At 38.6% G+C, this 23,728-nt stretch overlaps 1 protein-coding gene and 1 non-coding gene across 4 annotated transcripts in view; both read right to left on the reverse strand.

Moving 5' to 3' along the window:
• Positions 1–23,728, reverse strand: part of TBC1D31 (TBC1 domain family member 31) — a 77,432-nt gene that overhangs the window by 11,907 nt on the left and 41,797 nt on the right. For all 3 annotated transcript variants that reach the window (XM_039232005.1, XM_039232003.1, XM_039232004.1), the window contains 10 exons: positions 23,590–23,669; positions 23,345–23,491; positions 21,584–21,717; positions 15,969–16,102; positions 15,457–15,636; positions 14,243–14,475; positions 13,428–13,580; positions 12,278–12,413; positions 7,462–7,554; positions 1,093–1,233 (listed from right to left, as the gene is read on the reverse strand). In XM_039232005.1, coding sequence (XP_039087936.1) covers positions 1,093–1,233; positions 7,462–7,554; positions 12,278–12,413; positions 13,428–13,580; positions 14,243–14,475; positions 15,457–15,636; positions 15,969–16,102; positions 21,584–21,717; positions 23,345–23,491; positions 23,590–23,669 — 1,431 coding nt within the window. The remainder of the gene's footprint in view (positions 1–1,092; positions 1,234–7,461; positions 7,555–12,277; positions 12,414–13,427; positions 13,581–14,242; positions 14,476–15,456; positions 15,637–15,968; positions 16,103–21,583; positions 21,718–23,344; positions 23,492–23,589; positions 23,670–23,728) is intronic.
• On the reverse strand, positions 6,055–6,184 carry LOC120231792. Its single transcript, XR_005528426.1, has one exon. It is a non-coding gene; the product is annotated as a small nucleolar RNA SNORA38 (small nucleolar RNA).

The following is a 23,728-nucleotide window of genomic DNA, read 5'->3' on the forward strand; positions in this document are numbered from 1 at the left end:
AAAAGCCTGTAAGGAAAAATAAATGGTGGGCTATTCTGATGGGATCAGCTAAGGAATGGTTGTTGAACAGAAGACAGAGAAATCTTCTACTATTCCTGGCTTTTGGACGAGGGCCAGGCCTGGCCACAGACCTACTTAGCATTTTGTTGACTGGATAATACAGAACGTTCTTTCTTGAAGTTCTCAAATTCTATTTCAATTCACTGAAGCCAGCATTTCCTCTACAAAATAAGTTTGGGAAATTTTCTTAAAGCTTCACAATGTACCATATCCTCAAATTTGGCATGAAAAATCCTAACTTCTTTTTTTAAAGTTTACTTATTTATTCTGAGAAAGAGAGAGACAGAGACAGCAAGGGAGAAGCAGAGAAGGGGAGGGAGGGAGAGGGAGGGAAGGAGAGAGAGAGAGAGAGAGAGAGGGAGGGGGAGAGGTAGAGAGAGAGAGGTAGAGAGAGAGAGAGAGGGAGGGGGAGAGAGAGAGAATCCCAAGCAGGATCAGCACTGTCAGCACAGATGGACCCCATGAACCGTGAGATCATGACCACAGCCAGAATCAAGAGTCAGACGCTTAACTGACTGAGCCACCCAGGTGGCCTAAAAAATCCCAACTTTAAATAGCACTTCTAATACTTACTTGCCACCCTCTATTTTACTGAATGACAGTTACTAATATTCTACAGAATATACTTTGGAAACCTTGGCTTATATACCAGTAAAAGACTTGATGCTTTGCCTGGTAAAAAAAACTAATCTGCTCAGGGATAATTTCTGAGACATAACACAGTAGGTTAATATTTATAAAGTTACTATTTCCCTTGTATCTTCTTCTAGGTCTGAAAATTCTCAACAAATATAAAAGATACTGGTATATGTCTGGCAGTGAAGTAGCCTATAAATAAAATAATGTGAGATTCTAAGAGCTGTGATAACTGAAGCAAAGAAATGAATTAACTCCTTCAGAGAGTTCCATTTTGAATTTCTCCCTTTGGAAGGATGACAGACGCGGGAGGCAGGGCAGGGAAAAATAAACGGAAAAGCAAGCCAGATGGAAACTTCCCCCTCTCTACATACACTAAGTTCACCATATTTTTACCTTCTGAGTTTTTTCGTTCTGAGTTTGACCTGCTTCTATCAGTTTGTGGAACATGTGTTCTTCAAGATCCACTTTTCGTCTGTGGGCATCTGCATCTTCTCTCATCTCTTTTGCGACAGCTTCGTGATTTCTAATAAGATTCTGTTAAAAAAAAAACAAACCCATTTGTTACAACAGAAGAGAGAAATCACAAATCTATATAACAATGCTAGAACACAAAATGACTTCCCCCCCAGAATTCTAGCACACAGATAAAAACTGTAGCCATTGAATTTTCAAAGTAAAAAGCAAACAGCAGTGACCTCACTGAAGATGCAATCATAGGGACTTCTGAAAATACTTTCGTCCACAAGAGCCCTGAGAATGCTTGGGAAAGCAAGTCTTTCAGAACTCTGGAAATTAACCAAAGGCTTGCAGCAATCTGAGGAACATTTACTCATAAAAATGGCCGAATCCTGGTAAGAACAGAAAGCATTAGGGCATTTTAACTTGCATTATCCCTAGTCCCGCCCAGCCCCTAAGCTCGGCATTAGCCTTGAAAACCAGGGACCTGGCAGCCAAAGGAAGGGGCAAAATGGAGGTGGGGCTCCTTCAAACTCCCACTGTCCACTGACAGTCCCCATCTGACCGATAAGTGGTTCTGGAAGAGCCTACTCCCAAAGCTGTCTTTACTTGTCGTGACTCAGAACTCACTACTTTGAACTGCCTTTTCCCCGTGGGCACATCTGCTGAAAAACATTAGAGGAAGCCGGTAAATATCTTGGCTGCAGGAGACAGCCTATCGCAGTGCAAACCAGAAGTTAATCAAAAAGTTTTATAGAAAAAGTTGAAGAATTAGATGTCTGCAGGGCCCTTTGAAAAGCTGATAGATTCCTGGAGACCTAAAGTCCATGCGCATGTGGAGGGCTAGGCACACGCCCAGGGCTGTGAATGCCCAGACTGAGGAAGTGAGAGGCTCTAGTGGCTGGTGAGCGGAAGTTCTGCACAGTCAGGAGGGGAACTCTCAAGAGTTGTGAGCTGTGCAGCTAAGTGTTGAAGCCCTGCCCCAACATAATGCACAGAGAGCCCCTTGGCAAAGACCTAGAGGCTTTCCTGGTTCAAGGAAACTTAAGGAAATCTCTGTGCAGTCACTAAAACTGAGTGAAGACTTTAATTTCGTTCTGTAAATTAAGCTTTACTGAATCAACTCAGTGAAGTCACTAAGAAACAAGAAATTCTGAAGAGGGAGGAGAATCTGATTTTCAGAACTGTCATATCACATGATTTAACATATCTAGTTTTCAATAAAAAATGACAGGAGATAATAAAAACCGAAAGTATGGCTGTGTGTACTTTGAACAGTCATTATAGCCACACGTTCTCCAAAAAAGATATAAAAATGGCCAATATACACACAAAAAGATGCCCAGCATCACCAGTCCTTGGAAAAATGAAAATCAAAGCCGCAGGACACCACTTCACACCCACTGCTGAGGCTACGATCAGAAAGACGGATGGGAACAACTGTTCACAAGAATGTAGAGAAATGAGAACTCTACACTCCTGGGTACAGAGCTAAGAGAACTGAAAATATATGTTCGAACAAAATGCTGTACATGAATTTTCATAGCAGCACTACTCATCACAGCTCACAACCCAAATATCCACCAACTGATAAATGGATAAACAAAAGGTGGTCTATCCATACACTGGAATATTATTCAGCTGTAAAAAGGAAATGAATAATTCATGCCACAACGTGAATAAACCTTGAAAACATTACGCTGTGTGAAAGAAACCAGTCACAAAAGACTATACATTGTATGATTTTTATTTATATGAAATGTCATAATAGGCAAATCCATAGAGATAGAAAGTGAATGAGTGCTTGCCAGCGCCAGGGGCCTGGGGAGTGAGTGCTAAGTGCAGTGTTGTAGGGAAGGACGGCAAAGAGTATTCATGAAGATTTAAGTTTAAAAAAATGCAGAATAGCAACTGTATGTACCAAATAATCTCACTTATCCTTATTGATGACATTAGCAGTTATATCCTAATTCAGGGATTTATTCCCGCTGTTCTGATTTTCTACTGGCAACATAATTAACTTCATAATTAATAAAAATGTTTTACAATTATATGCAGAGAAGATAGATGTATGAAGAAGTTTATTGCCAAAAATTGTAAGCCACTTAAACATCCAACAACAGAAAAAAAGTTTAAGTTCTGGTTCATCAATATCTATAACAAATGGCAACTATTGAGATATGCAGTCATTTAGAAAAAGGATCTTAAAATTATTTATTTATTTATTTATTATTATTTTTTTTAATGTTTTATTTATTTCTAGGAGAGAGAGAGAGAGAGACAGCGTGAGCAGGGGAGGGTCAGAGAGAGAGGGAGTCACAGACTGAAACAGGCTCCAGGCTCTGAGCTGGCAGTCAGCACAGAGCCCGACGCGGGGCTCGAACCCACGAACCGCGAGATCACGACCTAAGCGAAAGTCGGACGCTTAACCGACTAAGCCACCCAGGCGACCCTTAAAATTTTTTTTTTTAATGTATTTGCTTCTGAGAGAGAGACAGACAGACATAGCGTGAGCAGGGGAGGGTCAGAGAGAGAGGGAGTCACAGACTGAAACAGGCTCCAGGCTCTGAGCTGGCAGTCAGCACAGAGCCCGACGCGGGGCTCGAACCCATGAACCGTGAGGTCATGACCTGAGCCGAAGTCAGGCGCTTAACCAACTGAGCCACCCAGGCGCCCCAGAAAAAGGATCTTAGTAAGTAAAAAAGAAAAGCAGAATACAGAATCTTAGATACTCCATAAGAGGCAAAACGGTGTATGTGTTGAAATTAGGGATTAGGAGGAAAACCATGGGAATCTACAACAGTGAAAAGACCACAGGGTGGTGGTTTGAAGAAGCAAGTGGGGGAAGGAAGTTGTCAATTCATTCTGTAAAATGTCAGAGCATCTTAAGCCAAGGGGATGATGGGAAACGAACACCTATCCAGCATGTGCCAATATCAGACACTGTGCAGTAAAGGGCAACTCAGTAGCCGGAGTTACTCAAATCCTGAATGTTTCAAAGCAAAGATGAACTCATGACCAGCTCTAAACCCTGGGAATATGGTACCTGATAAGAGTATCTCTGTGCAGCTGGGGTCTGAGGCTCCCCCACACAGTTTACGCTAATAATGTGACGTACGGTAGGAGCCTCGGGCCACAGCAGATCGGCTGTGACCTCTGCAGAGCAAGTACCCAGGTTCAGCCAGTGGCGCTCACTGCCAGTGTGACTGGTTCCCAGTAAAACCCTGGATATCAAGACTCGAGTGAGCTGTACTGTCGGCAATACTCTACACGTGTTGTCATACATCTTTGCTGGCGAAATTAAGCGCTCCCAGCACGCCTCCACTGGGAGAGGACGACCAGAGCCGTGTGCCTGGTCTCTCCTGGACTCTACACTGTGTGCCTTTTACTTTTGCTGAGGTTTCTGTTTTGTTTTGTTTGTTTTGTTTTTAAGTAATCTCGACACCCAGCATGGGGCTCAAATTCATGACCCTGAGATCAGGAGTTATATGCTCCATCGGCTGAGCCAGCCAGGCACCTCCTACCTTTGCTGAATTTCATTTGTTTCCTTCCACTGTAATAAACCATAATCACAAGTGTAACAGCTTTTCTGAGTTCCATCAGTCCTTCTAGCAAATCACTGAACCTGAGGGTAGTGTCGGGGACTCCTATCATTGACGTCTAGATATTAACTCATTTCATTGTCACAGCAATGTTGACAAGGGTGGGCCTGTGCCAAGGAGAAGGTACATATACATGAGAGAGAGACCAAGACAGAGGCAGAAAATGGATTTGATGTAACAAGGTCCTAGGAGATGAAGGGGAGGGAATGTGGATCAGAGGTCAGTATTCACTTGTTTGTGCTTTTATTCTTTTGTTAAAACATTTCTTATTCAAATTAGATATATATGGGATATTGAGCATATATTTCCAGCAGAGGGCAACACAATATTATCTGTTTTCTAGGATGTAATTGGTTTAGAAATAGACACAGCTAATCAACCTAATGCAAGAGCTAAGTTTGGCAGGTAAAGTACTAATCACTAAGTCGATGAAAAAGGCAGTAGCCTTATGTCTGAATCTAACAGACCAGATGAAATTCATGATTTTATATGTTAGTTTTGTTGAATAGGTTTGGTCTTCTCTAACTCTATTAGTTTGCTTAATAAATACGTCCAACAAGGGCAAAAATGGTATGGATACATTGATGTGTGGAAAGAAACTCAGCCATCATGTCTTAGGCATTTCTGTGAAAAGTGTGCAAGTGAACCTTATGTGAGGAAGCAACAGACGAATGTTGAGGGACATTCTACAAAATATCTGATCAAATTGTTAAAAAATATCATTGCTGTAAAATATAAAGAAGTAAAGAAGAACTCGGGAGTGGTGCTCACTTAGAGAAGACTAAAGAGACAGGACAACTGAAAAAAATGGATTATCTTAGACTTCCTTTTGCTCTAAAGAACATTTTTTTAAATGGTTATTTTTGAGAGAGAGAGACACACACACAGAGAGACAGAGCATGAATAGGGGAGGGGCAGAGAGAGAGGGAGGGAGACACAGAATCTGAAGCAGGCTCCAGGCTCTGAGCTGTCAGCACACAGCCTGACACGGGGCTCGAACTCATGAACCATGAGATCATGACCTGAACTGAAGTTGGATGCTCAACTGAGTGAGCCACCCAGGTGCCCCTGCTCTGAAAGCACTGGATGTTATATGGAAACCAACTTGGCAATAAATTATTTGTAAAAATAAAATAAAATTAACGGACATGTTTAGGACAATTGATAAAATCTGAATAAGGCTTATGCAACAGATAATGATACGTTCATTTCCCAATTTTGTTAAGTGTTCTGTGATCATGTAATAAGCATTCCTTGGTTTTATTTATTTATTTTTATTTTATTTATTTTTCTTCTTCTCTGTTGGATGGTTGGTCTTGAGTCTGCAGGGAGCAAGCTGACCCCAGACTTCTCCAAATCCAGGTTTCTTTTCCTCCAATTCTTACCTGTCTGAAGACAGGAACTACAGACACACCTTTGTGGAAGGGTAAGGATTCCTTGGTTTTAGGAAATATACACTGAAGTATTTAAGGGTAAAAGGGTATTTTGTTTGCAACTTTGTCTTAAAAAAGTTTAGAAAAAAAATGTATCTATGTGTGTATTTGTGTACAGATAGAAAGAGAAGGAGACTGCCAATTTAGCAAACTGTTAATATTTGAGAATCTGAGAGAAACAGACTTGGAAATTCTTAGTATTTTTCTTGCAAATTTTCTGTTAATTCAGAAATCATGCCCCTGTGTGCCACCACCCAGCTCCCCCAAAGGAAGGACAGTAAAAAGTAAATTTAGGTTTAGTCCAAATGAATTAAAAATCATAGGAGACTTAGCCAAAGTGTGACTCCCTGGCTCGGTTCTAGAAGTAGTGCAGTGTGGTACTTAAACCTGTTATAGATATGAATGGATGCCATATGTTTTAAATCTTATTTAATGTGAATAACAGTCATATTACCTGCTGCATATTTGCAGTTATCACTAATTTCAAACTCATAGACTCACTTTAAGAGGACTGAGGCAAGTGAAAACCTATGGTTTTAACATTAAATAAATGAATAACAAAATGCTTTTCCCAAATAATAAATATTTATATTAATAAAATTCCTTTATCCAGTGTTGTGGAAACGAAATTATATATTCTAAGTAGATACTTGACAATTTGATTCCAGAAGATTCTAATTTAAAGTACTGTATGGGGTGCCTCGGTGACTTGGTTAAGCGTCCGACTTTCGGCTCAGGTCATGATCTCATGGTTTGTGGGTTCAAGCCCCGCGTCGGGCTCTATGCTGACAGCCAGCTCAGAGCCTGGAGCCTGTTTCAGATTCTGTGTCTTCCCCTCTCTCTGACCCTCCCCTGTTCATGCTGTCTCTCTCTCTCAGAAATAAATAAAAAACATTAAAATAAATAAAGTACTGTACAGTTCTTGTCTGATTTACCTTGTAAAAGCTGTGTGAAGTACAGGGGTATTCTGTAGGTACTACTACACAGATAGAGGGAAACTTAGTATGTTGACAGAAAATCCTGAGGCCAAATTTGGGGCTAACAGCTGGTGCTTCAAGCTGTAACTAAGTTACTAAGAGAAAGGTGAATTAAAGAATTACAACAAACTGTACATTCAGACATTCTATCTTACAAACCTGGATGACATTGTATCTGCTTAAAAAATAAATTTTAAAAAATAAATAAAACATTAAAAAATCATGAATAAATACAATCTAAAGAGAGTTTGTATAAACCCTGCAGCTCTTACAGTGAGAACAGATGATTTATACCTTCTCATAAAGTCTCTTCTGTGATTCCAGTTCCAGATGTCTCATTTCTAGGTCTTTCGCTGTAGTAGCAATTTCTTGATCTCTCATATGTACCTGTGGCCAAACAACAAACCGTGAACACCTAAAGGAATTTACAAGATAGTTTCTGTTTAACGGATTTGGTTATCTTGAAAACCAGCAACCCATTAAAAGTATTTACAATAAGAAGTATTGGGTTTTTGATATCAGAGTAATTGACAGTATATTAACACTCAGTGTAGAGTGTGGGAGTAATGTCTGAGTTAAAGTTAAGCTTAATTTTCTAAAAAGCAAAGTACAATTACCATATGCTCATCTACCCAGACTGGGAGAACAGATGGGAGCTCTTACCATATTCTATCAGCCAATATTATGTGTTAGAAAAACTTGAGCAATTTAAATTTGCAGTGGCTACAAGTATAGAATGTTTAATCTTATTAAATATAACATTATTTAATGTTCTTTTTGATTAAATGTCTATACTTTCATAAATTCACTTTGGAACTCCAAGTTTAAATGTGCCCTGCTTGGATTAATTTTTTTTCATGTTTTTTTTTTGAGAGAGAGAGACACAGATAGAGCATGAGTAGGGGAGGGGCAGAGACAGAAACAGACACAGAATCCAAAGCAGCTCCAGGCTCTGAGCTGCCAGCGCAGAGCCCAATGTGGGGCTTGAACCCATGAACTGTGAGATCGTGACCTGAGCTGAAGTCAGATGCTTAACTGACTGAGCCACCCAGGCGCTCCTTGGACTTAGTTAATTTTAAGTTTACTTTCTCCAAATTTTGATAACTTGGGAGCTTTTCACTCCTCTACACGAGAGGGTTTGAATAAGGCCTTCCTGAGGTGGACAGAGAAACTTAGGAGTTGTCTTAATACTTGGCTGCCCAAAGTCCCCATTTCTTAGGCATGACGTGTGTTTCAGAAACAAAACAAACCACCTATCAGTCATCTCAGCCCATTCATTTATTCAGTAAACATTTAATGACTGCATTACTATTTGTATCCCTGAGTGTTAGACATTGGAAAGATAAAAGACACACCATCAGATACCTCTCATTGGAGAAACAAAGAGTAAAAATGAAAATACGGTGGGATATACAAGCAGGACATACACCTGAGAAGTAAATAAACCACTGACTGGCAACCAGGTCAACTTAACGAGGTTCCTGGGAAAGCAGCCGCTCAAAGGTGGGGATGCCTGAATTTACGAAACCAGAGTAGTAAAAATGTCGATAGGTGGAGGAGAGGTTTGGCACAGTTAATAACGCCTTTTAGGACCTTCAATTATGGAGGCTCTTCTGTATACAAATTTTTAGACACACATCTAGCTCCGTGCCAGAGCAAACGCACGTCAGCTCTGCTCACTCCTAACGAATGTGCAGTCGCTCATTCCTGTCGCGCTGACCCAGTCTCCCTGCTGGTGCCTGAACTTCAAGTAGAAAAGCTCTGGCAGGTTAGCAGGGTCAGAGCTCATCTTCGGAATAAGGAGATGAGGGACAGGAGGCTGGGAGGGGAGGTAGAAGCAGATCATGCAAACCGAAAGGACTTTCCAGGACGTTGTAAAAAAATTGCCTTCACCATCTCAAAGAGTTTGGAATAAAGAGGTCAGAGTTCTAAGCCTGTATTACTTTTGGAGAACACACACTTTTCTAGACTAATGTATTATCAACCTCATTTGCTAGATGAGATAAAAGGAATGATAGCTTTCAAAAATCAAGTTAAAATTAGTTGGGTTTAAACAAAACAAAATTACCTGATGCTATAAAAAAGAGATGACAGATTTCTAATATATGAATTCAAAATACTTTCAGATGCACGTGAGTGGCTCAGTCGGTTAAGTGCCCGACTCTTGATTTTGGCTCAGGTCATGACCTCACAGTTCACGGGACTGAGCCCTGCATCGGACTCTGCTGACAGCATGGAGCCTGCTTCGGATTCTCTCTCTCCCTCTCTCTCTCTCTCTCTCTCTCTCTCTCTCTCTCTCTCTCTCCCTCCCTTCCCTCCCTCTGTCTCTGTCTGTCTCTCTGACACCCCTACTCATGCTCTTTCTGAAAAACAAACAAACTTAAAAAAATACTTTCAAAGATTGGAAAACTATTTAGTATCTTACCAAAATTAGGTTTAAAACTCCCGTAAATCAATCTATACATTCAATGCAATCATAATAAAAACACTGCTGGGATTGGGGGAGAGAAGGATTCAGAAAGAAAGAGTAGTAACATTCTCAAAGTCCATTTGAAATGACACACGTTTGAGAATATGGAAGAAAATTATGAAAAGGCAAGCTAACGGTGGGACTTAGGTCCGCTAGTCAGAAAAATGTTACACAGCTACCATCCGGGGGCGGGGCTGGCTCAAGGCAGGGCGGGCCACGGAGGGGATACCACTGCGGGCATCGCACAGTTAGTAACCAGCAGCCGGCAAGGGCCTCTGCTAATCACAGAATGGATGTGACTGTGTGCCAGTAAAACTGTATTTAGGGTACTAAGGTATCAATTTCATGTTTTTAAAGATGTCATATAATTTCCATGTCATGAAATTATTAATTACTTAAGTTCTTTTAACCACTTAAAAAATTAGAACCATTCTTACTCATGGTCCTTACAAAATAGGTGGCAGGCCAGATCAGTTGGTGCTCTATAATTTGCTGACCCTTGTGATACATCAAAGGTCAAAAAAACTCACTAAAAACACAAAACAAAACCACAACAGAGGGGCACCTGAGTCGCTCAGTTGGTTAAGAGGCTGACTTCAGCTCAGGTCATCATCTCACAGTTGGTGGGTTCAAGCCCCATGTTGGGCTCTGTGCTTATAGCACGGAACCTGGAGCCTAGAGCCTGCTTCGGATTCCGTTTCCCTCTCTCTTTGCACACCCCACCCCAAGCTCATACCTCTGTCTGTCTCTCGCTCTCTCAAAAATGAATCATATTAAAAAAAAACCCATAAAATTTGAAAAAAATATGCATAAATATAATATAAAATGTAATCTTAGAATGGCTAGGTCTTTCTAAATAGGACACAGGGGGTGCCTGGCTGACTTAGTAGAGCATCCAACTCTTGATCCCAGGGTCATGAGTTCAAGCCCCACAATGGGCATGGAGCCTACTTAAAAAAATAAAAGTAAGTAAATAAATAAATAGGACACGAAACCTAGAAATCATAAAAATAAAGTTATTAAAAAACTAAAGTATTTTGCATGATTAAAGAAGGACATGATAGCCACTCTTAAGAGACATGCAACACTGATGTGAGGAAAACATTTACAATGGACAAAAGTTTGGTTACTGGCAGCACTAGCCACACAGGTCAGTTGAGCACTAAAATGTGACCAGTCCGGACTGAGTGTACTATAAGCTGACTTCTGGGTTTCAAAGATTTAACATTTTTTTAAATGTTTATTTATTTTGAGAGAGAGGCAGAGACAGTGGGAGACAGAATCCAAAGCAGGCTCCAGGCTCCAAGCTGTCAGCAGAGAGCCCAGCATGGGGCTCAAATCCATGAACTGCAAGATCATGACCTGAACACTTAACCAACTGAGCCACCCAGGCACCCCTCAAAGATTTAGTTTAAACAAAAAGTAAAACAGCTCATTAATAATGTCTTTATACTAATTACATATTAAAATAATTTGTAAATATATGGAGTTAAATAAAATTTTGTTAAAATTAATTTCACTTGTTCCTTCTTACTTCTTTAATGTGGCTATTAGAAAACAAAATTGCCTATGTGGCTCATGTTGTATTTCTACCAGATAGTACTTCCCCAAATGGCACCAACAGCCCATATAAATTAATAAGAAAAAACTTGATAGAAAAGTGGACAAATGATATGGAAATACAATTTATAGTTCTTCCACAAATGGAAGACAAGCAACTGGAGAGATATTCAACCTCACTAGCAAGGAAAAAAAGGCAAATTAGAATATATAATTTCCACCTAGCAGACTGGCAAATATTAAGACTGATGCAGTCCAAATTGAGTAGGGTATAGGCACTCTTACATATACACTTAAAATAACTTAGGGGGGGTTCACTGTTGGAGGATAATTTGGTATGCCTTAGAATTTACTCAACAAAACTACGTGTGCAAGTCAAGGTTTGTACTGAGAACACACAACCTATCACCATCTTGTAGATGTAGAGCACAGTGCTGTTAACAACGTCAGTGTCCAAAAGCGAAGGATTCATTAAATAAATTCTGACACAGGCACACAGTGGAATACCGTAAGAAAGGAGAAAGACGGGGTGGCCAGCTGGCTCAGTCAGTGGAGTGAGTACGAGACTCTTGGTCTCAGGGCTTGTGAGTCTGAGCTCCATGCTGGGTACGGGAGTTACTTAAAAATAAAGTCTTTGAAAAAAGAAAAAGATACATATCCATATTCTTATTTTATCTCTGGGGACAAAATGAGAGAAGAGTAGGAAAGGTCCGTTTTTGACTCCATGTATTTAATAACAGAAATTTTCTGATACTGGCCATGTGCAAATTTTTATATTAAAAAAGAGTACTTCCCCTACTTCAGAGTTAATGGTTAACTGATTCTTCTGTTCTTAGAGAAAGAGAAGACTGGTGTTAGGGACACCAGTCAAACTGACTAATTTTCCTGACATTTCTGAAATCTTTAACTATTAATGAAATATGAAATATTGGGAAAAGCTGAGGGAAAAAGTAAATAAAATCAAAGGGGCTATTTAGTATTCCCTGTGGATCCTGGCAATAGCCTTTAACTTGAAGGTGGTCATGACATTGAGTGAGAGTGAATGGAGACCATGTGTGGGTACTAAGAGAAGACTCAAACCTTTCTCTCGATTTCATCGTTCAGTCTTCTCAGTTCCATTTCGCGCTGATCTTGTTGAAGCTTCAGAAAGCGCCTTCTGGTAGCATCTTGTAAGTGCATTTCCTTCACTTTCAGCTCTCTTTTCACAGAAGCTAGTCTTAAACACAAAATATGTCAAGAGGAACACATAAAAACATGTCCCAGTGTAGATTTAAATGGAAAAATGCTACGTTTCGTAAGAGCGCAAGGCTGGGCCCCCATTCTGGCCGACTTCCCCCGCGTAGCTGCTGCTGCGCTACTCACGCTGCAGAAGTAACACACCCACGGGAAAGACACCCGTGTCTGCAATCATGAAAATGACAAGCATTCCAAACACAACTGGCTATTCTTTTCATATTTAGAAGTTCTTAACAGGTCTACTCAGATCATCTCAATATAATCGACATCCTTTACCTGAAGGAAGCACACCAGAACACACCCCAGTGTTACCGAAGATTACGTATGCTGCTTCTTCCAGAATTTTAGGGGCAGGTCACTGCTCAGTTCATTCTCTTTAACCCACACAAGAAATTGGTTTCATGAAGCCCCAAACAAGAGTAAAAATCACATACAGAAGTGAGTTTCCCCACAATTTGGTAGAGTCTCAACGCCCATCACATAATCTTAATTTAAACATTTTACTTTATGAATATACTTTTCAATAAGCATTTCATACTTCCTCCCCTGGCCTCCAACGCATGAAATGCACGATGAGATAATCCTTTTATATTTCAATTTTCAAGTCATACAGATATTCTAAAAATTCTAAAAATTTTCAATTCAAACACAATTCTAAAAATTATGCTGCCTCAAGGTGATTTATCCAGCACCGTATTACGGCGCATTTCTGCCTATGGGACAATGATGTTTCTAATAATGTCCTCCAAAGAACATTAGATCTTGAATTACTTCTGAATAATCAGTGCAAAGTTATATTCAATACAGTTTTAGAATTACATTTCACTATATGCCAATTTTTTGAAATGTGGTATATGCAGCTTTCTTTTTATTAACTTAAATATTTGCCTAATGGAAATGCCATGGCTGGGTAATGCTATACATAGAAAAAAGAAAATAAAAATTATCCAACTAACTCACATGCCCAGATTTTCTCAAAACGATGAAAACATACCTCTGCCTCTGCTGCACCATCTTCTCCTCTTCCTGTAAGAGCATTTCTCGCCTTGTTTCTTCAGCTTTACGAAGCAGTTCTTGTTTCTGGTACCAAGCTTCATCTTCAACTCTCTGCTGGTCTACTTCAGCTTGCATATCTTCAACCATCTGCCTTAAATAGATAATGTTTATTGTTATATCAAGATGCACACAAGACCCCAATATGCATTTGTGGTTATGAAAGGGTATACTGCTATTTCCCTTTGAGATCTTGAACTACTGCCTTTCACTTTGATAAATAAAAATTTTAACTCATTAAAATAGTAGAAAACATTGAGAAGGGGGCACCTGAGTGGCTCGATTGGCTGATCGTCTGACTCTTGATTTCGGCTCGGGTCATGATCTCACAGTTCTTGAGTTCAAGCCTTACATCAGGTTACACGCTGACAGTGCAGAGCCTACCTGGGATTCTCTCTCCCTCTCTCCCTACCCCTCCCCTACTCTCTCTCAAATGCACTCTCTATATAAATAAATAAACTTAAAAAAAAAAGCATTGAAAAGGATGTCCTATACAAGTCTCACAAAAAAATTCATACAAAACTGAGTAATTTAAAATCCAAGAACAACCAAAATACAAGATGTATACCTGATTAATGTCATTATTTTACTTCTATGTGCAAGAATTAAATCTCTTTAAAGATATTTCTAGCCTTCGAACTCTGATTTTACACAAATACTTGCAAATTTACATATGTTTCCTTATAAAAATTTTCTTGTCTGTATTTATAACAGATTTTGCTTCTATCACACAAAGAACAACTATTCTATGATTACCTCTCTCTTAAGAAGTCCAACTCATCGTTCCTTATCCGTTCCCGCTCCTGTGTCTGATAGTCCACAATAAACTTTGGATACTGGTTAAACACTGGATATTGCCCTTTTGTTAGCGCCATGAAAGCATTAAGCTTGCCGTCTGGATGAATATCAGTAGGAGTGGTATCCATGAGATGGTAAACTTCTCTAATCACAACACTTATATCCAGGTTATTCCGATGATGAAAAAAATACTGTAAGAAAACTCTGTTTGAGATTTACCTAACAAAGCCGTTATGAGGTAGAATTAAAACACAAGTTAAAAAGTAAATGTGAATTTATCTTTAGGAGGATTTCTTCCTTCCTCCCTTTCTTCCTTTCTTTCTTTTTTGGCAAGTTCACTGAGGGTTTTCTTAACCTCAGTTTTAAAATGAAGGTCCAATTTCGTATTTTCAAAGTCCAATAAAATTTCAAACCAAACATCTGAAATAATACTTTGAAAATTTTAATTCAAACCAAAGGCTTCCTTTGTATCAGAGGAAGAATGCTTCACCCACCAATGGAGCAAACTTTTCTGCTTGGATTCTTTTCCCTTCAAAATCCAAAATAAATAAAGCCGAAAATAAATAAGCTTGATTCATTAAACATATCTGAACTGTTTCCACATTGACTTGTTCTGCCGGCAGGTCTGAACTCTAAAATACATACATGTATGTTATCTGGTGAACAGTAAGTAAAAATAAAGTTTGGCGGGAACCGCAAAATAAGTATCAAACAATTCATCCCGTCTATCAAAAAAACCCTCTCACTTTAAAAACCTCCTCTAAATGCTGTCAAGTAACTTTCCGGCCAAGTCTCAGAATTCTCCTAGTTACCACTGTGTCTGTGTAATGAGCATCCAGATTGTCACAGACCAGATGGGTCGCTGATAAAACCATGCACAGAATTAACAGCGACCCAACTGTGTAACATCCCTTCCACAGGCAACAAGCACTAAACTCCAATGTTACTAAGTTTATTTTTTGAAGCGATGATTTTAAGATGGCTCGTGTGCTGTAGCTGCCTGGTGGATTACCTGCCAGCCACGTCAGGGTAAGGATGCGGTAGAACTTGTTCTGTGCTGTTTATCACTGGCACCGGCACTGCACATGCAACGGGTACTCGATAAGCGAATGGATTTGTCAACGGAAATAAACAAAAGTGGAGACCTGCTACTTGAGAACAAGGATATTCACCTCAAAATCATCTTTGAGACTGCAGTTGAGCAGGGGCGCCCTGGAACATGTGTTGTAGGCCACGACGGTCATCAGGAGGAATGAAGGGTGGTTGGAAAAGACATTATCAAATAATTTTAGCCACTCCTCTCTTGTTAGCACTTCTGAAAAGATGGTTTCAAGAAGAGGCCATGCATACAGCTACAGTCAATAAGGAAAAATTTGTTAGTCTTCTATGGAAAAGTATTGTAAGTCCTTGCTAATACTCTTTTACATTTGATGTAGCTATTAAAGTCGTTACATTAAAAACAATTACGAAAAGAACTACCTCACTACGGACCCTTCTTTATAGATTTTTAGGAGAACAGTTGAATGGAGAAAATGAATGGAATACTTTTTACTCCATTCTTTAAATACAGAAGATGACCTGTTTTTTATTATACTCTTTCAAGAAAATGTTGCCTTATTTATACCAGAACCAATGTGAGCTTCCAAAGTAAGTCATGTTATTCTATAAACCTTATACTCCTTACCTGGGAAGTTATATCATGATCTATGTAATGCTGCAGTAGTTCTTTGTCGTGAAATGCCAAAACATTTTCTATCATACTGAGAATATTGATAGGAGGATTAGGAAAATATTCAAACCAGTGTTGACACCAATTGACTATGAAGAAAAAAATGGAAAATTTATCTTTACTATTCTGTATTATCAAAGGACTTTCTAATTCTTAAATGTATCCACTCTATGTCCTTAATATGCCTATTAATAAAGAAAACAATAAAGAATCTTTAAATTCTAGAACAATTGATTTTAAAGTTTCATTATGTTAACCCAGTATTTTAGGTTTATGGAATTGGCCAATTTCTTCAACTAAGAGCAGTCAATGACAAAGTGTCAATTTAAACAAACAAAACTCCCTAAAGTATTCTCTGCTTCCTGCTTCTCATGGTTAACAAAATGACCCTTCTGAAATCTACTCAAATTCATACTTAACTAAGATTAGAAAAGTTCGTAAGAAATGTTAAAAATTACATTCTTATGCATCAATAGCAATACATTAAAAAAAAAAAAGGGGCATGTATCAGATCCCCACCCTTGAAATGTTACAGGAGAATAAACATGTCTCCATTACTAGGACAAGAATGCCTCTTCTATAGCCGTGGTAAGAAGTAACCACCAGAATTGTTTTCATTTTTATTTTTTTAATTAAAAAAAATCTTTTAATGCTTGTTTATTTTTGAGAGAGAGAAAGAGAGTCAGCATGAGTTGGGGAAGCAGAGAGAGAGGGAGACACAGAAACTGAAGTAGGTTCCAGGCTCTGAGCTGTCAGCACAGAGCCCGACGCGGGGCTTGGATCCACAAACTGCGAGATCATGACCTGAGCTAAAGATGGATGCTTAACTGACTGAGCCACCCGGGCACCCCCCACCAGAATTGTTTTTAAATCTAAGCCATCAATAACAGCTTATTCAGTAAACCTGACTTTGAAAACCAACCAGTGACAGTGGCATGGAAAGCATCCTACTAAAGATGCTTCTCATTCACTGAGTAACCACTACAAGCCCAAACATTCCCCTCATAAACCTGATAAGATCAGTAAGTTTCGCTCAATGAACTGCATCTAATCACCAGTCCTTAATTATTTAATTCAGATTTTTTTTACTTTAAGTATTGAGTTGTGGGGGCGCCCGGGTGGCGTAGTTGGTTAAGTGTCCGACTTTCGCTCGGGTCATGATCTCGCAGTTCGTGGGTTCGAGCCCCGCATCGGGCTCTGTGCTGACTGCCAGCTCAGAGCCTGGAGCCTGTTTCAGTCTGTGACTCCCTCTCTCTCTGACCCTCCCCTGCTCACGCTGTCTCTCTCTCTCTCCTAGAAATAAATAAAACATTTAAAAAAAAAAAAAAAAGAACTCATACTTTAAAAAAAAAAAAAAAAAAAAGTATTGAGTTGTGGTTCCATCCTATGATAATAAGATCGCCTTCTTTCTCAGATTAGCAAAAGAAGGCTTAGATCAGCAAAATTTGGGATAAATATGGTTTATAAAGGGCCCACTAATTCCAGAAGTCAATTATTTATTAGAAAGTAATTCTGAGCTAATAATTAAGGCATAAATAAACTCTTGCAAAGACTAAGCTGTAAACAAAATTATTTCAACTTCTTTAACTGCTGCTTTTAAGCTAACTTTAAAGGAAAAATCCAGTTCAGGGGCACCTGGGTGGCTCAGTAGGTTAAGTGTCTGACTCTTGAGCTCAGGTCATGATCCCATGATTTGTGGGCTCAAGCGCCATGCTGTCAGTACAGAGGCTGCTTGGGATTCTTTCTTTCTCTCTGTTCCTGCTTGTGCTCTCTATCTCTCAAAATAAATAAACTTAAAAAAAAAAAAAAAGGAAAATGCAGTTTAGCAATATGTGCCAAGTACCTACCATGTCTCAGACACTGCAAGTGCTAGGAATTTTAAAACACACACACAGACACAGACACACACACACACACACACACACACACACACACACAGAGCCCTGATTCCTGTATCTAAATCTTCATCAACACAACAGTGTTCTTTAGGCACGAAGGAAACCCTGCTTTATATGGTAACTGTTTGCCTTCTCTTCTTTCATTCTGCTCGGTGTCACCACAACAGAAGTGTGGGTAGAGGACCTAGGGACAGAATGGAGAGCAGGACAAAGAGAAATACCTGTGTGGAGATCCCTGACTAAACCCCAAGAACTCCCTCTTGGTCATAAGAGACCATAAAGAGTGCTCACAGGTGACTTTTATAAACATTTCAAATTCTACATCAAAGTGACTATATTCCAGCAAACTTTCTCCTCCTAGGTCCCAACTAGACTGTGAACCTAAAAAGCCAGAACAACGGCATATTGTAAGCAATGCTAACATTTAGCTGGAGCTCAGTAAAGGTTTACTTAATAAAGTTAGTTTGAGGCCCTTGATGAAAATTCACAGCTACTCATGCTGATCATGATGGATCTTCTAGATTTAGATTTCAGGTTCAGAAGAGAAAATCAGTTTCCCTAGCACACAATCATACTCCAGGGATGTAACAAGATTTTACTGGAAATAAAAAAGTTCTACACACTTACCTAGATATAATAAGCTTTTCTTAGGGTAAAATATAATTTGCATTTTTAAGTACATGATTCTGTGCCATCAATTATATTCACAGTGCTGAGCAACCATCGCTATTTGCAAAATCCTTTTCCAAAAAGAAACTCTGTACCCATTCAGCACTAACTTCCTATTTCCACCTCCCACAGCCCCTGGTAAACTCTAATCTACTTTCTACATCTATAAATTTGCCTATTCGAGATATTGCATGTAAACTTATCCTTTTATGCCTAACTTATTTCACTGAGCACAATGCTTTCAAGGTTCATCCATGTTGTGCCATGTATCAGAATTTAGTTCCTTTAGATGGTGGAATAATATTCCACTGAATGTATATACAGTTTATACATTCACCTGTTAACAATGATGATGTTAACATGATGATGATGATGTTAACATGATGATGATGATGATGATGATGATGACGATACTCGGGCTGTTTCCACCTTTTGGCTGTTTGGAATAATACTGCTGTGAACATTCACGGGCAAGTATCTGCTTGAGTCTCTGTTTCCAATTCTTTTGGGTACGTATATCCGTAAGAGTGCAACTGTTGGGTTATATGAACCCAACAATTTTATTGTAATTTTATGCTAATTTTGTTTAATTTTCTGAAGAATTGCCAATTCTCCACAGTGAATGTACATTTCCAGCAATGTATGAAGGTTCCAATTTTTCTACATTCCTGCCAACACTTGTGTTTTTTAATTACAGCTATCCTAGTAAGTACAAAGTGGTATCCCGGTGTGAGGTTCTGATCTGCATTTCCCTATTGACTAATGACCCAGAGCAGCGTTTCATGCACTCATTAGCTGTTTGTGTATCTTTTAAGGAGAAATGTCTAATCAAGTCCTGTGCCCATATAAAAACTGGATTGTCTTTTTGTTGTTGAATTGCTTCTTTTCCTTTTAAAACTCTGTTATTGCCAGGGTAAACTAGTAAAATCCTTCTGAAGAATCAATTAGAATATTCATATTTTATGACCTAATAATACCAATTCTAGCAATCTGACCAAGAGAAAATACTGTCAATATTTGTATGTGAAGATCATTATAACATTGCTTCTTTAGGTAAAAATTAAAAATAACCCAAATGTTCAACAACAGATTAAACTAGTGCATTCATAGTACAGAATATTATAATCTTGTAGGGAAAAAAAGAATATTACAGCCAATAAAATATTTATAAAGTTTATAAAAAGAAAATGTAGGTATTAAATAAAAATACTATAATTATAAAAATTTAAAACCTGCTTTTAAGTATGGAAAAATTATCAAAAAAACTAAGAGTCTAGCAGTTGGGACTAAACTATGATATACCTATATGATGAAATATTACATTATGCAGGGAATAAGTTATGTTTTTCAAGAATATTTAATTATTTCGGGGAAATGCTCTTATAAGAAGCTCATCAAGGGGCGCCTGGGTGGCTCAGTCAGTTGAGCTCCAATTCCTGACTTTGCCTCAGGTCATGATCTCATGGTTTATGAGATTGAGCCTCGTGTCCGGCTATGCTGACAGGGTAGAGCCTCCTTGGGATTCTCTCTCCCTCTCTCTGCCCCTTCCCTGTTTGTACTGTCTCTCTCGGTGTTCCAAAAATAAATTTAAAAACTTTTAAAAATTCATCAACGTATGGGGCGGTTAAGCATCCAACTTTGGCTCAGATCATGATCTCCTGGTCTGTGAGTTGGAGCCCCATGGTGGGCTCTGTGCTGACAGCTCAGAGCCTAGAGCCTGCTTCAGTTTCTGTGTCTTCCTCTCTCTCTGCCCCTCCCCTGCTCATGCTGTCTCTCAAAAATAAATAAAACATTAAAAAAAATTCAATGTATTATCAAATATTATGAACAGGGAGGAGGAACACTGGCGAATTCTCTTTTCTTTTGTATATTTTCCTATATTTTCTCAATGATCAGTAAAAATTTATCAAAGCAAATGCAATGTAATTAAATGAAAAAAAAACACAAAGTATACTAAAACATTCACAATACATACGCTTGAATTTTTAAATTTCTGTTCTTCAGAATTTTACTGTTATAGTTAAAGTGCTTACGTCTTTTGTAAAAGAAAACCTTTTTAAATAATTTAAAATACAAATGAAACTGGATTTTTGTTAAATTAATGTAAACTGGACCCAGTGTATCAACTGTTTAACTGACCCAATTACACTAACAATGAAGAAAGGATTCAGTTTTCAGTGTAGATGAGTTGATGGCAACACAGTGGGTGGGAGCACAGCCTACAGTCTGCCTGCCTGGGTTCACATCGTTGTTCTGCCACTAATCTATCCTGGGGAACTTAAGCTAACCAGGCCTCAGTTTCCTCAACTGTAAGAAGGAAATAGTAACACCTACCTCACAGGACTGTTGTATGATTTAAGGAAGTTAACATAAGATTTAAAGAAATTAACAAAGGCAAAGTACTGAGAATGGTACCCAGTACACAGGAAGTTCTCAATAAATTTGCACCATGAATAACGAGAATGAGGACAGCAGCCCAAACCTGCCACACTGGGCACTGTGTGCTCAACGCTTTACACTCTCCCTACAGTCCTAGGCATGATAACTGACTTTCAGTAAGTGAAGCATCTGCCTCCTTCCTCCCACCAAAATCTAGCCTATAACAGTGCCTTCAAAATGCAGCTCTCTTGGGTCCCCTGGGCGGCTCAGTCGGTTGAGCGTCTGACTCTTGATTTTGGCTCAGGTCATGATCCCAGGGTCATGAGCTCGAGGCCCGTGTCAGGCTCCCGCACTGAGTGTGGAGCCTGCTTGGGATTCTCTCGCTTTCCTTCTGCCCCTCTCCCCACTCTCTCTCTAAAAATAAAAATTAAAATGGAACTATACAAATTTTCTTGTAAGTAATAAAAAAAGAAGGTTTATGTATAAATGTCAAAACTGTCCATTTTGTGCACTAGATCGGTTTGCTTCCCACTAGAATTGTTGAATGTTGCAAAGCTATGAAGACATCAGAAAAACATACAGGAATCCACTCTTGGTTTCATTATTAAAAACTTATTTACTTACTTATGAGAGTAGCAACAACTTCAAAACAGATGAGTTGGTTGTTCTGGAATAATTTTACAAATGGAAATGCCAGGAGTGGAAGATACGGTGTGTCACTAAAGATGGCAGACCAGTGAGCTAGCGCGGAGAGCGTTCTGTGAACCAGACAAGGAAATACAGACCAGGGGACAGTTTACTATTAAAATTTACCTGGACTAAATAATACATTAACATGTTAAAAAACTGGATACAGAACGTATATTTGGTGAAAATCCTCCCTCCTACTTTTATCATCTAGCTTACCTCCCCAGAACCACTGTTAAAAGCACAGATTCTTTTTTAAAAAAATCACAAAGGTAAACACTGTTTTGCACCTTGCATTTTTTGCTTAATAGTATCTTGGAAATAGTTCATTATCAGTATATGTGGAGCTTTGATCCACAAGACAGTTCTATATAAATACACTTTAATTTCTTTACCTTGGCCTTCCTGGGCATTTGTTTCTAATCCTTTATAACCAATGCCATGCTTAATGTTGTTATTTACATCATTCTTAATGTGGGAATACAGATTTGGATAAATTCCTAGAAATGGAATTGCTGAGTCAAAGGACATGCACATTAGTTTCAACAGCCAGTGCCAAATTATTCTCTGCAAAAACAGTGTCTATTCACATTCTCATTAGCAGAGTATGGGGACAGCCATGCTCTCACTCTAGCCAATGTGTTTTATTATCAATCTTCTTTTTATACCTTTAGTCTAGATGAGAAATGTTATTTCAATGTAGTTTTAAATAAATATATATATACATTTTTTTCCAATGTAATTTTAATTAGCAGTTATTGTAAGTAAGTTACAACATCTTTTACATGTTTAAGAACCATACTCCCAGCTATGAACTATACATTCAATCCTTTCTGGTTTTTATTGGTTGGTCTTTTCCATGCTCATTTACATGAATACTTCACATAGAAATCAGCCTTTTATTTGTCTGATGTTTTGTATATATACATACTTTCTCAGCCTTATGTAGGTCTCTGGGGAATTTTTTTACATGTAGAGATTTCTGTTCATATGATGCTGTTCTGGGTAAGTCATGCCTAAAGAAGGCCTGCCTTACTCTAGGACTCCAATCCTCCCGTATTTACTTCTGATACTTTTAAGGTCTTTTCTTTTGTTTTGATATAGTTTTAGGTTTATGAAAAGTTGCAAAAACAGTAGAGCATTCCTGTATTCCTGAATTCCTTCGCTCAAATTATTCTCATGTTAACATCTTGCATAAATATAGTACGGTCACCAGTACTAAGGAATTAACATTGGTCCTATGGTATTAACTAAATCAGGCTTTATCACTGTTAATAAATTCATTAAATTTAGATTTTATCATTGTTCCCATTTTTGTGTGCCATTTGGTGCTCTCCCCAGTCTAGGATGTAACACTGTATTTATTCGCTAAGTCACCATATGTCTTTCTAGTGCTGGGAGCTCCCCAGCCTCTGCTTTTTTGGACACTGACATTTTTGAGGAATACCAGACAGTTATTTTATAGATTGCCCTTCAATGTTTTCTCAAGATTTAGATGGGCGTTATAAATGTTTGGCAAGAATATCAAGAAAGCGATGGGCAATGTACTGATGTGTGTTACTGTTGGTGATTTTAAATTTGATTACTTGGTTAAGGTGGTATCTGCTGAGTTTCTCTGCTATAAAATTACTATCTTCCCATTCATAATTAATAGATATCTTGAGAAAGAGACATATTGCTGCAATATACTGATCATACCTCTGTAATACTCGGAGTAGTTTCCTACTTTTGATGGGGTATTTCTTCTGAAGGTTGAGAAATGACACATGAACACCTTTGTCCACCAGACTACTAAATGCAGTATGATTTTCAGGCAGTTGTAGCAGAGAGCGCCAAATGAACATTCTGAAATAAAGAATATATAATTCTAACTAAGAAATAATTTTAACTAAGAAAAGTCCAGGGGGTACAACTGATTTAACATGAAAGAATGTAAATTTTACCTGTATTTTGTTGGATATTCACCATAGCCTTTTAATAAGATTTGTAAGCGCTTTTTGTTTAATCCATCTGACATCTCATTCTTAAAGAAAAAAATAATGTCCATAAGTGACGTAATCTCAAAATTGAAGAGGTAATCTA

Source organism: Hyaena hyaena, unplaced genomic scaffold, assembly GCF_003009895.1.
Source record: "Hyaena hyaena isolate Hyena2069 unplaced genomic scaffold, ASM300989v1 scaffold_62, whole genome shotgun sequence".
Lineage (NCBI taxonomy): Eukaryota > Metazoa > Chordata > Mammalia > Carnivora > Hyaenidae > Hyaena > Hyaena hyaena.